Source organism: Hakea prostrata, chromosome 4 (assembly GCF_041222555.1).
Source record: "Hakea prostrata isolate BN-2017 chromosome 4, UWA_Hpros_2, whole genome shotgun sequence".
In the NCBI taxonomy this organism is placed as follows: Eukaryota; Viridiplantae; Streptophyta; class Magnoliopsida; order Proteales; family Proteaceae; genus Hakea; species Hakea prostrata.
Genome location: NC_142603.1, coordinates 33,171,468 through 33,187,461, shown reverse-complemented (window position 1 = coordinate 33,187,461; position 15,994 = coordinate 33,171,468). Strand labels below are relative to the sequence as shown.

Here is a 15,994-nt window from a genome sequence, read left to right as displayed (position 1 = left end):
ATCCGAACTCTTTTATGGATTCTTCTCCTCTCTTTGTCTCTCCTTCACTCTCCCTCTCCCCTTTTTGTTTCTGGGATCAGCTTCATATCGTTGAGGGCATCATATCGTTGAGGGTTCTTTTCCTTTTTGGCCTCTTTTGTGTTGAGGGGTAAGCCATGAGAGCCATCATTGTTGATCTCTCCATTTCAGGCTTGACCTCAGATCCAAATTATTCTCTTCTTCCCTTCCTACTTCCGGGGTTCGCTTCAATTCATCGAGGGTTCTAGCAATTGATGGCTTCTCTAGCTTTGGGGGAAAGCCATGAGGACTATCATTGTTGAACTCTCCGAATGTGTTTTGGACTCTAATCTGTTCTCTTCGTTCTTCGTATGAATCTTGTGATGCTATCTTTGTTGCAACTCTAGTGCTACTACATAGGTCTGTGTGCATTATTATAAGGAAGGCTTCTCATGGCTAGGATCGAACGGGAGACTGTGTCGGTTTAGCTGGGGCCCTTTCTATTTATGGCTATGAGCCTTTTGTGTTGTATAACTAGTTTGCTTTTATTGTTGCTCTCAGATGGTTGCTAGGCTCGATGCCTCTTACATTGGCGTTGGACCACTTGTGCTTGTGTATCGAGTTTGCTTTAATTATTAATTATTGCTTTAAGGTAGTTGCTTGGCACAATGCCTCTCTGATTGCTTGTTAGTTGAGGCTTCTACCTCGTTTTGCCTAGGCTTTGTCACTTGTGCTCTTGTATTTCTTTTAATTCTCTTTGGTAATGAATTATTTAATCATCCAAAAAAAAAAATTTAACATTGATTACCTTTTTTGAAAGAACTCATAATTAATTGATTACTTTTACCCAAAAAAAAAACATTAATTGGTTATTGAAAACATACTTGAAAGTTTATACCCTATATGTTTTGTTTGGCATTCCATTGAAGAAAGAGAATTTTAAAATTAATTACATTACAAGTAAGAATCACGAGAATTCACTTTGACAATACAAATTCTAAAATGCCCTTGACTCCTCTTTCAAATATATAGACACTAACTATGTTGTTTATATCATCTATTAGCATCTATTTTACATTATAAGGTCTTAATTACCCTGCTTTACTATATTTAGTATGATGTTAAGAATGGAACATATGGAAATAAAACTGCGTATGATCAATGCCACATGAAGTGATAATATCCTAAAATTAACACAATGCTAACTAAAAATATCAACATAACTTAGCGCTAAATTAAATAGATAAACTCCCAAAAGTCAATGAAAATATTTAAAATAATCCAAATTTAAAATATATATTTAACTAATACAAAACGTGTGCATTTGCAAGTGCTTACTTACTAGAGTGTGTGCCTATATATTTACAATAGAAAGATGCAGTTTTTTTTTCTTTTTCTTTTGGCCTGGAATACAAATAGAGTTGAGCAACTGATGCAGAGCAACCAACAGCCAATTCAAAAGACCAGATCTGTACTGTATTCAGAAATCTAAAAAGTAGTCAAGAAAGGGAAGAGACTCCAAATCCAAGACCAGAACCACTGCATAGTTCAGATCCAGCCATTTCCAACCAAATCTGGGACTCTTGGAGTTTATGGAGGGCCAGTTCGGATGGAAGGGAAGCCTTGAAGAAAGAAGGATTCAAATCCTTCTCTGTTTGTAATTAGTTTCCCCACTTTCCTTTTTCGGGCTTGTATTCTTTTATGTAAATAAAGTTAGAAGGCATTTTGCACATGCTTCTCCTCTCTTAATGTTTCTGGGGCCCACCCCACTTCTCTCAAAAGTCTGACTCTTTTCTGCTTTTTTTGCTTGTTTTTCTTCCTCTTTTCTGCTTTTTTCTTCTCCTATCCTACCCACATTACAGCAGCCCTTTTCTGGAACTTTTCTTTTTATCTTCTCTTTATCCTCTGCTCTTTCTTTTGTGTGCATGAATACGCCTTCTTCTTTTCTTTTCTTTTTTCCAGTCCAGCAAAAGAACCCCTATCTGTTCTTCTTCATGTCTTTATTTCGCATGTGCTGCCTCTTTACCCTTCTTCTCTCCCTCAGTCAACAGCCCCTGCTGCCTCCTCTTCTCTTCTTCTGTTCCCTTCCGCTGCCTTCTTTCCCAGCAGGAGGTATTCTCCTCTTTTCCCCTACAGTTAGCCTACTGCAACTTTACATCCTGAAGTTTCTTTTTTTTCTTTTTTCAACTTCTCTAATCATTCTAAAATCCGACTCTTTTATCCTACAGTGAAACCCTATCCCTATTTCTTTAATATTCGTTACACTTGCCTCTGTTTTGTAGCCCATCAGAACCAGTAGGTATATTTATTTCCCTCGTTATCTGTCTTTAGTTTCGTGATAAACTTGCATTCAAATTAGGGATACAATGCCATGATCCCCATCCCCATGTTTCCCTAATTGATCCTTGCTTAGTTATGTTATTAGTTAGGGCTGAGATTGACTTTTATTTCATTGCTTTGATTGTCTAATTTGCATGTCTAATCAGATTAGGACTGCCGCAATTCCCTTTTATTTATTACCATCTACCATGAATAATTGTCTAACCCTAAAGTACAGCAACCCACCCTTGTAGCTGTAGGTCCCCTAGTTTTTAGGGTTTCCCCTGCGTCACTTGGTTTTCCATTACCTTTTACCTGCTTTTTTTCTCGGTTCTGTGCTTGGGGATGGAGGGAGTGATGTAGGCTGCCGCATATTTGCTTCTGGTTTCAGCGTGTTTCTTTTTTCAGATGTTGCTCCGTGATAGCACACATACTTTTTTGCATGTAGGTTAAGGAGTATTACGGGGTTTTCCGGAAGGCCTCCGATATTGCTTTAGTGTCCCTGGTTTCAGTATACTTTTCCTTCTCATTTAATATAGCCCTTGTCATTGTACATCATCCCCCTTTCCTAATCCCATCCCAGAAAAATGATGATGATGATAATAATAAAATAGTAACAATAACAATTTCAAGGTTTCAACAAGAACAGCTACAAGATATAATACCTCAATTTTCCCATGTAACCAGCAAGGCGGTAACCGATAGTACGAGTTCTCCTACTTTTAAGAAAAAGAAGTGCATAAACACCCTATAGGGACAAAAAAAGTGAAAGCTAATTTCAGAAAACTATGAAGAGCAAAAAGAGACACAGAAAATAGATATACAAAAATGATAATAAATTTCAGAGGCAGCCAGTCCAAGAAGACAATTACTGGATACTGCTGATGTCCAGCCAAACTTAGTTCATGAGAATCATCAATTGCTTCAATTAGTGTTTGAAATTCTGCGACCAAGGATTCATCATCTAATAAACCTGGGAACATTAACACCTGCATGATACACACAACCACATTGTAACAGTATGCAATAAATTATCCCAAATAATGGGGCTTGACATAAAGAGAGCATGCAATGGAGATAAAATATACAGGTGAACCAAATAAAATAATCTGACAAGTCCTAGGGAAATAAATGAAGAAAAGAGAAAGTAACAATTTCAGTAACAGCAAGCCACACAACCAAGAAGACAATGTTAATGAAGAAATCATGATTTAAATTGACCTTTATGGGTAGACACTAGAGAGCTAGTACAATAAAGTGAAAGTTCAGGGTTACAACAAGAACAGAAAAACTTGGGTTACAAAAAACCTTTAAGAGAGACTGAAGTTCCAGAAAAGCTAATTGAATCAACTATTTAGATGGTGTCATAACCGCTCCTATGAGCTGGATGTATGCAATTGAAGGATCCTTACCTATGATGGTATTTCTCTACCAGATCTTACCTCAGGTCTGACATCTTCCACCCTTACACAACTTAGGCTTTCAAATTGATAAGGGAAATCCATGGGCCTTCAAAGGGCCTCCTAAATATAAGACCCTAAAGTAACCCAGGGTCTGGGCCAGTCATCAGGATCTTCTCTTTGTGAACCAGCTGGCAACAAATAAACAATCCCTGGGAGGTTTAATCTCAAATTAGTATCCTACAGGAAGGAAAGTGGGACAAGGTAGTTTTCGGACGGATAGAGAAGTTTAGGATGTTAACAAAATAAATCAGGATCGGAACAAGTAGGGGTTCACTACCGAAAGACACTATAGGTGGGATGGGATTGAAGATTTGGGGATGGGGAAGGACTAGGGGAGGTTAGGGTTTTAGCAATATCAGATGGGATGGGATCAAGGAACAAATTTCGGATGAAACCAGGATTTTGACCCAAGAAAATACCGAAATTTTTAGGTTTCAACCGAAATTTCAGTCGAAACATATGACTTTTTTTGAAATTTCAACCCTAGGTTTCGGGCTTTATATATAACGTCCATTTCATCTGACTTCTTGCCTCCTACCTATTTAAAGCATAATAAACCCAATAAACTAGTATTTTGCCAAAAAAAACCAATGAAAATTTATCATTCAAGTATACTAACAAATGATTGGTTCCGACAAGTACAAATTGTATTGCATACAGGCCTCGAATCATCAGCATACATGGATTGTTTGATAGAATGGTTACATTTACAATAAGTCAACAAAATAGGGTCTATGACGGGCTGCCTCGAAATACAATTCATCCAGTATACATGAATTGTTTGATATAGGTATACATTGTTTCTTTTTCTCTCTTTCTTCTTTCTTTCTCTTTTTTCTTTCTTGGAATTCTGCACAGAATCAAGAAGAAATAGGGTATGTGACGGGCTTCTTGGTTTCCTATGCTGTTGCAAGATCAAGAAAGGGGAAGGAAGTAGGAAAGAAGGGGGGGGGAGGGGTGAAGCTGCTGCCGCTGGGAATGGGGAAGGGTTACATGGGCTAAAAGAGGCAGGGAAAGGGGCAGGTTTCTACTTACTTGGATAAAAAACTTGTAGCTGCTGTAATGCTTGAATTAGGTTGCTGTCATAGGCTTGAAGCAGATGTGGAGAAGAAGAAGAAGAAGAATTGCAGACAACAATCACTCAGCCGTAGCTTTCTTCTTAGGAACCCACGACTCCACACTTCCTCGAAATCTCAGATTTTATTCAATTATTCAAGTGATGTGGACACAAAGACACCCCTGGCTAAAACCCTAAGTGAGCCCCCTGGATAGCTCCAAGAAGCCCCCTTGATCTGGCCGAACCTCCTACCATGGTGGGAGATCTCGCGAGATATCTCGTTTTTTCACCTTGGCGAGACGAGATGGAGGGCAAGAGCAGCGAGTTGGGATATCTCGCTCAAAATCTCGCCATATCTCGTCATATCTTGCTATATCTCGCCATATCTCGCCCTGGATCTCACTGGAACTCTCAATTTTTACCTTTTTTTGTGGATTTTGGTTGAATTTTCACTTGCAACTACTCTTAGCACATCTACAACAAGGAAGATCAATCATTCTCTACTTGTCTTATGAATCTATGATTTAATGACTTATATAGAACTTCTAATGGTTGTATAATTATTTTATTCTTGAAAATTGAGATTGTGAAACTCATATGGATGGAATTTTGAGAACATTTAAGTTAGTTGATGCATTTGATATACTTGCTTTTCATTTATATGCCTTAAAGGTTCTATATTACATGTTGTATAACATTGCATTCCCTAATCCTACTACATTTCGGTTTCACACTATGGGTAGGCTTAGAAATCATACATAGGGTTGTTTCTAACAAATCCAAGGCCACCAACGTGTTCAAAAGGCCTTAAATAAGCTAAATACCAAGTTTCAACCCAATTGGGACCCTAAAACCCACCGAGATGGGCCACCGAGTTGACGCCAAAAAGTTGTATATCTCGACCGAGATCTCACCAAGATGGTTGAGATCTCTCTTTTTCAAGGTGGCGAGATCTCTCTCGAGAGCGAGATCTTCTGCCATGCCTCCTACTAGGGGTATTTAGGGCATTTTTGCCCTCTTTTCAATGCTGGAATTATTTCTAGATTTAATTCTAGAGTTTTATTTGAATTTAATTTCTTAAGTTGAGTTGTGTATGAACTGGTCTTAGGAGTTGTGTTTATATTTAAAGTTCGTTTTGTCGAGTCCTTGGTTATCTTAAATTAGATCATGTGCTTTAGAGTTTAATTAAAAGAATTCAGGCATGTGCTTATTAAGTTAAAGTCTTATTTCAGCATGTCTTTAGTTATTATATTCCAAATCAAGAGTCCGTGTTAAATGGTGGGATCCTTGTCTATTAAAGACTCCCACTAGGTCCTATGGTCTTTTGAAAACTATAAATAGCTTAGCATTCTATGTAATTCTCAGTTTTGATTATTGACTAAAGTTGATTAAGTTTGACAATCATGGTTTCCTACTTGACATTTGCCCAGACTCTTCCAACAATTTCATGGAAAGATCTAAATAACCAAGGTTGATTTTAAGACTATTATGGATTGGAAAGTATCAAACCTAAAATTATATGAGAAGGCTTTTGGGAGAGAAAAGAAGCTTAGGGTTCTAAAAAAAAATCTGTATGGGTAAAATTAGATTATTTCTATCTATGTGGCATGTAACAAAAATAAATGGAAAAGGGAAAAAGCAAAGATAAAGATAGAAATACGGATTGGTCCTTGAAAGATCTCATTCTTGTTCTTCCTCTTCTTGATTTCTTATCGCTTTTTCTTCTTTCTGGTTCTTCCTCTTCTTGATTTCTTATCGCCTTTTCTTCTTTCTATCTTTTCTTCTCTTTCTTTTCTTCTTTCTCTTTCTTTTTTTCTTTCTATTTTGCATTCTTCTCCTTTCCTTTTTTTTTTTTCTTTTTTTTCTGTATTTTTTTCTGCTGCTCTGATTTCCACCAGAATCAGGGCTAAGAGAGAGAGAAGGGAGGGCTTGGGGGCCTCGCACGGGTTGGGACTGAAAGGGGGAATGCCCTGGGAGGATAACGGGACGGCAGGGACAGGAGTTAGGGGGTCTGAAACAGCAAGGGGAGGGTCTAGGGCCTGCAGGGGTCTGGTAGTGATGGTGGGAGGGTTGGGGGTGGTCTTGCGTGAGAGAGAAGAGCCAGGGAATGGGGTGGGGGATTCTGTACTAACTTGATTAGGGCTGTAGATCTAGAAAAAGACTGCTTCATTGCTTGAAGGTTGCTGAAATGAAGAAGAAAGGCTGCAAATTCGATAGTAGGTTGCTTGATCCTGAACAAAATCCCCTAACCATGGCCCCCTTAACTAGGAAACCATGACCCTCAAACTCAATAACTTTATTCAGTAATCAAGACTGAAGAATTACAAAGATTAATGAGCTATTATAGCTTTCAAAAGACTAACTTAGGTGGGATCCCTTAATAGACAAGGATCCCACCACTTGACCAGGACGGATTGGAATCTACTAATTAAAAAACACATGCTAAAATTAGACTTTGAGCCAACTTATAAAAGCACATGCTGAATTCTCTTTTAATTAAAACTCCTAAGCACATGTGTTAATTTAAGATAACCAAGGACTCAACAAAACAACTTTTAATCAAAACAAACTCCTAAGACCAATCCGAACACAACTCCTAAGACCAATCCGAACACAACTCAACTTACAATATTTAAACTCAAATAGGATTCTAAAATTTATATGGAAATAATTCCAACATTAAAAAGGGGGCAAAATGCCCAAAATTTGGGCAGGTTAGGGTGGCTTCTTGGAGCCATCCTGGGGGGCCCACTTAGGTTTTTGGCCAGGAGGTCCTTATATTCTCATCAAGAGGCCATGGCAGAGTAAGAGTTTTTGTTCAAGATCAGCACATCCACCTTTAAGTTCAGCCTCCTCTTCTTCATTCCAGCCATCTTCAGGCATTCAACAAGTAGCCTTTAGTCACTCCACCAGCAGCCATGTGAGTACATAAATTCCCCACCCCATCCCCTGCCTCCTTTCTCTCGCACAAGCCTTCCCCCAACCCTCCTCTGCCTTGTGCAGGCCAAGAAAACCCATCGCGCCCTCTCTTCCCTCTTCCTCTTCAGACCAGCAAGACCTCAGCCCTTCCCTCACCCTCCCCCACACCCACAAAGTGTCCCTGCCCCCTCCCCTGTTCTGCACACATCAGAAGCCCCCTTCCCAGACCTCCGCAAGCCCTAGAACTCTGTTCCCCTGCTGTTTCAGACCCCTATCTATCTTCCCAACCCTCCTGTGATCCGCTTAGGCCATTTCCCCAAGAACCAAGCCCCTGCGAGAACCACCCCCCCCCCCCCCAAAAAAAAATCCCCTTTCTCACTCTCAGTTCTCTGTTTCTGGGGGAAATCAGAAAATAAACCCCCCCCCCAAAAAAAAATATATATATATATATATATAAAGAAGAAAGAAAAGAGAAGAAAAATGAAAAATAGAAAGAAAAAAGAAAAGAACAAAAGAAGAGAAGAGAAGCAAGAGAAAGAATTCAAGAGAGGTTTCAAGATTCATCCCATATTGACCATTTCCAAATTTTCCGTCAACCCATATCCATCTTTTCCCTAATACAAGAATTAATTAGTTTCTTTCTATCAATTCTAGGGATAATAATTTCCCTTCCTCTTTATTTTATGGGATGTAAGTTTCTTTTTATCAATTCTAGGGATAATAATTCCCCTTCCTCTTTATTTTTGCTACATCCCATATTGATTTTGGATATCGTAAAACCATTCCCATCATCTCCTTAGAACCCACCAGTTTTCCCCAAGTATTTCCATTCAACTCCCATTTATTTCAAAGCAACCCTTTAGGTATCCCATACAATTATTACATTATTTGCTGGAAGATTTTGGGCAAATCCTAAATTATAGGGAATCTTTCTATGAAACCCAAACCCTAGAATTGAATTTACACCATCAAGTCTACTCTCAATGTTGGGCATGGTAGCAATTTTGGTCGAAACATGTGAAATTTTGAGCAAAATATCGGTCTTTTGGAAAATCGAAACGAAAATTCTTAGATTTCGCAAAAATCCTAAGTTTCAATGTGATAACCCCCAAGATCCTAACCCGAATTGCAGGTCCAAGTACCCGAGCCTCTAGTCTGAAGAAGTTGTGGGCCACCCAAATTGAAGCCCACGTTTTGGCCCCATAACCTATGGACCTAGCAGAAGATGGTGAAGAACCTACCTTATTTGGAATCAAAAGAAGATCTAGTCGGAAGTCGGATGATTTGGGCAGGTGGATATCCAGTGCAAGAGAGTCAAGGTTGGAAAAGTCAATAAGCAAGGTAAGAGCCGTTTATATGACGTTTAAGCTTGCAACAGTGTTAGGGATGAACCGGGAGTGCAAAGCGCCCAAGTACTGAAAAGTACTAAGTGCGGTTGCTTAAGGCAATTGATCAGCCAAGCAATCGCCACCCTGGGTGGTTGCTTGGAATAGTATAGGCAAATTTGCTTATTCTGCCCTCGACACCCTATTTATATCTTAATGGCGAATACTTTCGGAAAGAGAGAAATTTCTAGATCCACGTTGTAGTAGTTTTTCGTTTCTCATGGTTAGAGAGGCTTGTGTAGTGTCTAAGGAACATGATTTAGGCCTAGGATCATCCCAAAAATATATCCGAGATGGGTGATTAGAGATATGAATTTCGGACTTGGAATTCTGCCCAAAAACCTAGCGGTTACTTAAGAAGGTCGCTTGGACCAACAGGCTCAAGCAACCGGCGCAAGCAATGGCTTGGGTGTCATGAGGAGACATGAGAGGCATCCGCCCTAACATATGTGGATGACCATAAGGTTAAAGAATGTTGTCCAACAAAGATAATCAGTCCGCGAGTATTAGCATTCCTAGGTAAAGAAGGATACCGGAAAAACAAGGCACTAGGTGTAAGGAAAGGAATCTGGACCACATGCGGTGTGTTACTATATGACCTTGCATTGGGTTTAGAATCCCTAACATGCACCAAGACTCGGACCAATGGTCATGGTGAGAGAGTGTGGCCTATACCCAAGGTGGATGATGTGGACCATACTTTTTGCCCAAGACCCCAATAGAGATAACCAGTCCATGAGGAATCAAAGTGACGAGACCTACCTAAAGGAGCGCTAGTGTATACCTTAATGCATGTCTGCCTAGATAGAGAATTGCATAATTAGATTCATTAGATGCATAATTAGCATATCATTGCATTATTTCATATTCTTGTATTTTTATGCGACCATGGTATATATATGTAGTTGTTGCATTACTGAGTTCTTTTGAACTCATTCATTGTGGATTTCTTAGTTTTCTTGGGATGATTATGCAGGTACGAGAAGAAATCTTGTATCCATAGGAAGACACCTTTGAAAGGATACTGAAGTCATTAGTGGGAACTACTTACGATGAGCATGAAGCTTCATGTGGATGCTTCTTACAGCACCCGTTAACAGGGATATGGCCTTGGTTGTTCATTATTGGGTTAAAGGGATGAAAGAGGGACTTATGAATCCTTTCATATAAAAATTGGAAAAGAAAACCCTTAAAATGATTAAAGAGGATTGTAAACAATAATGAGACCATTCTTTATTTTGTTTCCGCTCGCATATTCTTATTTCAGATACTCTTAGCATTCATTTTGGAATTTTTGAAACATTTTATTTATTATCAATTGATGAACCATTCTTTTCTTGCTCTTGATTTTGGGATTATGTACTTTATTGATTACTAATAGTGCAACCTGATCTTGTGGCTATGGATCACACCCATGGGTTGTCGGGGTAGGTCCAATACCGTTAGGTGGGGTGTGAGAAAGGTATCAAAGCCCCAGGTTACATGACTCAATATGAAATAATGCACATAATACCTGAGCAATTTAGGTCATAAATCCAGAAGTGACCCACGACACTAGAAGTGAATAATAGGTACAACAACGAATTAGTTTATGGAACAATAAAGTAAAATGAACTCTGAATATGCACAAGTTACCTTAAATGAAGTATAACACATGCCATAGAAAACAACAGCAATAAAGTGTATAATAGACAATAATACTAATTGAAATAATTGTAATTGGTTATTTCATTAATATAATAAAGTTTATTTCCATAAGTTAGAGCGTGTTGAACTCACGCTTTACAAAAAATTATCAGGGAAGCTGAAAATTGCTTTAAAAGTCAAACTATCTAGGTTGGGAATCAAAATGAGCTGATATGGTAAGAAACTAGATCTAGTCATGTTGTGGTGGTGGTGGTGCTAGCCTCAGTTGCCGAAGAATGCCAAGGCACTCTGCTAGCTGCTCCATGTGCTTGATGCAAGTTAGTAGCACACCTAGAAGTGCATCCCCTTCTCAAAGACCCGAGTCAGTAAACACCCATAACCAAGATTCGCTCCTCTGGGTGCTGCACTTTGTAAATCAAGGCATTATGGATGACGAATGCCAAGTCCATTTTGTACTCAATGTAGATGGCAAAAGTCACCAAAGCTTGCATCAGTGAGATCTCACACTAGTGCCCCGCCTTAGGCACAAGGTTTATGCTAACAATTCATGAGATGAGCCTGGCAAAAGGAGTCTGTCGACCACCAAAGTGAACCCACTACATGTGTCATCGCATAAGGTCGAGAAAATGAGAGCCCTCTCCTCCCAGTGAATGACATCATCTGAATCGTTCCCTGGTGCAAACCATCTCCTCTCTAAGTGGACATAGGGAACCTTGAGGATGTGAGCTAGAGTCCAAGTGGAGAAGTGGATCTCTGTGTTCTTCACCTTATTCCCGGACGATAAGTCTACTATCATTATAGCCCACTTGTGGCTCGAAGAAGGTCTGGCTGTTGTAGAAAAACCTAACTAACATGGGATATGCAATATTGTTCAAAGCCAACATTCTACCCCATCCTATAGCCTCAAAACTCTCAGCAATCTTGAACTCAATAAGCTCATCTGTAATAATAGGGCGCTCATACTCTATAGGTAGATGTCCGAAATGGGTAAAGTACAATACATGGGTCTCCTCAGTTCTGAAATACCCTAGGTCAACAGGTTAGTGAGCCTCACCCTATCCACACCTCCGCCCAAGACCTCGAATGGGAACCATCCTACCTCCACAGGCAACCATTTGTTAAGAATCTAAATTTATTTTAGAAAATAAAGAAAAGAGAAATCAGAAATTGCATGAGAACTATAAAGTGGATGATTACAAGCCTAAAGGAATGAAGATCAATAATTTGAAATCAAAGATATTAGAAAAGTTTCGAGTTTCAGCAAAGAAATTCAAAGAAGAGAAGTTAGGTTTCTAACTGAAGACCTATCTGAAAGAAAATGAGATTTTGGCAAGCAATTTACCAGAGTTGCGTACAAAGATCACGTAAGAGTTGGATTTGAAGCCAACAGACTCCTCAAAATCGCTTCTAAACTCAAAGGGGAAGTTTTCTCTAGAGCTTTTAGGGTTCTTGAGGTGTGAATTGAGTAAATGAAGCCCAAAAGTCGTATTTAACTCAGTTTCGTCGCGAACAAGTGTGCAGTCACTTAAGCCAATCGATTGAAGTGACCAACCACCCCAAGCAACCAATTGGTTGGAAGTTTGGGTGTTTTGCTCAATTTTTAATCTAATTTGATGTTTTGGATTATTTTTGTTTTGTTTTGCATCTAACTACTTGGGTTTGTATAAATTGAGGCATTCCAAATGAAAGACTGAAATTTGGATCTAATGGTACAGTCTGTTTTTCAAGATGGTTCACTTGAGGAACAGGAATGTAGTGAATGGGCAAACTAGTGCCAATAATGTTGCAAATGGTTTGAATGGGCAAAATGGAGCCAATAATGCAGCAAAAGGTTTGCATGGTGCAAAAGGTGGAAATGTTGGCAATGAAGGAGTATCTCCACCTGGTGGGAATCCTGCTCCACCTAATCCTCCCGTAATTGTTCTGATGGAAGATATGATGAATATCTTGGGGAATGTAATGCATCAATAGAAAGTTTAGTTTAACAACATGATGCAAGGGGTTTATGACAATGCATCAAGCAAGACAAGCAGATCCCAATCCTAATGGAGCCGGTACCTCCTCAATAGGTGCTAATGCTGGTTGTTTTGCCATGGGACCACATGCCAAGTTAATGAAGGATTTCTTGAAGCTCTAGGTTTCTGCATTTACGGAGTTACTATAGATGCACTGCAGCCTCACATGTGGATAAGAGAAATGGAGAAAGCTTTTATGTACCTCCAATGTACCGAAGCTCAGAAGATCATTTATGCTGAACAAAAGCTTCATAAAACAAATGCTTGGTGGAATGTAACCTATGTTGGAAGCTCAACATCAGATTGTTACTTGAAACATTTTCAAGGATGTTTTTTGCAAGAACTATTTTCCTGAATTAGTGAAAGATATTAAAGAATCGAAATTCATGGCTCTCACTCAAGGTTCCACTTTAGTTTTGGAGTATCAACAAAAATTCGAGGAACTCTTTTCTTTGCTCCTAAATCGATAAAAGCAGACTTGGAGAAGGTAAAAAAGTTCTTCAAGGAATTGAGACCTTCGATCACGACTTATCTTTTAGTACATCCAGTGGAAAGCTATGCTCAGATAGTGCAAACTGCTAAGAAGGCTGAAGAAGATGAAAAAGAAATCTATCATTTGCACGAGTCTATTGCGAACAGAAATAGCTTTGCCGACCGGAACAATAGAAGATTTACCAGGCCTACTCCTTATCCTACTCCCACCTATCAATCTAAAGGTGCAAGTTCTGGATCGAGTTATGGATCGAGCTATGGGTTGAGTAATGGACCAACGCATCCAGCCATAAGCAATCAGACTACTAGACCAATGTATACAAATCCTTGTTCGGCAGTTAGTAACCAGAGGCCTCCAGCTTCAGCTCTTGCAGCATCAGTAATTCTGAGGGACATTACATGTTTACTAGTGGGAAGATAGGCCATGTTTCCCGCAATTGTCCTCAAAGGCCAAACCAGCAACAATTAGTAGTGACAAGACTGGTATAAAATCCTTTGGCAGGAAAGGCGTACAGTGTTACCGGAACTGAATATGAACATGAGCATGACGTACTTCTAGTAACATCAATTTCTGCTTTAGTATTATTTGATACTGGTGCATTGCATTCATTTATAGCATAATATTTTGTAAGACACATCACTATTATTCCTAAGAAATTGGAAAGAGGACTCGTCATTAATACTTCTACCAGATCAGTAGTAAGGCTAGAAGAGGTGTTGGAATCTTGCCATGTATCCATCGTCGGCAGAGAGTTGAATGCTCGTTTGGTGAAGTTGGACATGAGAGATTTCGATGTTATACTTGGAATTGATTGGCTGACGGAACATCGAGCTAATATTCTATGTTGTAAAAGGAAGATACAGTTTCATCCTAAAGGTGCTCCTCCTTTTAAATTTCAAGGTAATCAAGGGAAACCTAGCAAGAAGGTCATGGTGGCAATTGTAAGAGTTGAAGCATTGACTAGGGATGCTGAACTACTTGCCTCTTCTATAGATGCCTCAGAAGGTGAGAAACACTTGGTGGATATTGATGTAGTCAGAGATTTTGTGGATGTACATTCGAAAGATCTGTCGGGTTTGCCTCTAAAAGGGAATTAGAGTTCACCATCGACTTAATTCCAAGAGCGGCTCCAGTGTCAAAAACTCTATATCGAATGGCTCTGACAAAGTTGAAGGAACTTCAAAGTTAATTGAATGAGTTACTTGACAAGGGGTTCATCCAACCTAGTGTGTCACCATGGGGTCTAATGAACACATTTATGTGTGAAATCTTAGGGCATAAAGCATGCGTTTTACACACTTAAAGTGGAGCTACCTTGGGTTTTATGTTGTTTTTGCAGATTTTATGATTTTTTAGGACCGGAGCGAATATTTGGAGTTTTGGGTATGAAACATGCAATTTTTACACGTCAAGAGGTCCGTTCAAATTCTCAAGTGCGAAAGTGGGCCTGATTTGGAGCATGATGTGCTAAAGATGCAATTATGGGCCAACTTAGAATATCTTATAAAATTAGATTAGAATTTTTATTTTTCTTTATTGTAATCGAATGAATGTATGGGACCCACAAGTAGTCAAAGATTAGGATTTTCTATTTTTTTAGAAGATTTCATTTTTTTTTCCTAGATTTTATTTATTTCTCTAATTAGTTTTCTCTCTCTTCCCACTTTCTATTATTTTCACTGTTTTATTTTATATTTTTTTCCTTAATTAACCCAAAATCGTTTTTCTAAAAATATGGATTTTTCTTCCTTCTTTCCTTCTTCCACTCTTTCTCTTTCTTCTCCACATTCTCTACGTGTAAGTAAAGTTAAGTTTTTTTATTTTTTTTATTCCTTCTTTCCACTTTCCCTCTTCACGTATTACTATTTTTATTTTTATTTTTTTTCTTTCTCCACACATTCTCTCTCTCTCTTTTTATTTCTAACGGATTTTGCTCTTTCTTTTTTATTTCTTTTTCTTTTTTATATTATTATTACTATTATTATTATTATTATTATTCTTATTATTATTATTATTTTATTTCCTTGTTTGTAAATTATTCTCTTTCTCCTATAAATATTACCTCCTTCTTAGGTCTAGTTGACACTTTATTTTTTCTTTAGTTTATTTTAGTCTTGCACTTTCTATTCTCTTTAGCTTTCTCTAGGTTTTCTCTAGTTCTTTGATTAATTTGTGGGTTCTAATTCTAGATTAAATGTTTAGGTTTTAATGTTTTGCAAGGAAGATTTAAGTTGTGTAATTTATTTGACGCAAGTGTATTTCCTTTATTTTTATCAATGCAATTTCAAGTTCAACTTCAAGTTTCAAGTTTCAAGTTTGAGGTTTCGCTTTCTCTCTGGGTCTAGCAATTGCAGATCTAGATTATTCTAGATCTGGTTGTTAGGGTTGGTTGAGATTCGAATCGTTTATTCAAGTGTTTTTTGAAGATTCAAAGATGCAAGTAAGTAACCTTTTTCAATAATCTTCTCTCCCCCCTCCATTCTCGCTTCTATCTACTCCTCCATTTCTTAATTTAGGATTTACTTTCAGCATTTACTTACTGTTCTCCCTTCCCCTGGGTCCTTGATCAAAGATGCCTACAGTCGTGCCTCTCTTTGGTTAAGGTTTCCCTTTTGCTTTTATTGCTTTGTTTATTGCTTTGTTATTTACTTTTTGCATTTTTCTTTCTTTCTTTTTTTCTCTTTAATATCCTTTCCCCC

At 38.4% G+C, this 15,994-nt stretch overlaps 1 protein-coding gene across 1 annotated transcript in view; it reads right to left on the bottom strand.

Annotated features, from left to right (window-relative positions):
• LOC149018704 (P-loop containing nucleoside triphosphate hydrolases superfamily protein) overlaps positions 1-15,994 on the bottom strand; it is a 101,331-nt gene that overhangs the window by 54,536 nt on the left and 30,801 nt on the right. The window contains exons 3-4 of the mRNA XM_089152862.1: positions 3,189-3,305; positions 2,982-3,064 (exon numbers count right to left, since the gene is read on the bottom strand). Of these exons, the coding sequence (XP_089008988.1) occupies positions 2,982-3,064; positions 3,189-3,305 (200 nt within the window). The remainder of the gene's footprint in view (positions 1-2,981; positions 3,065-3,188; positions 3,306-15,994) is intronic.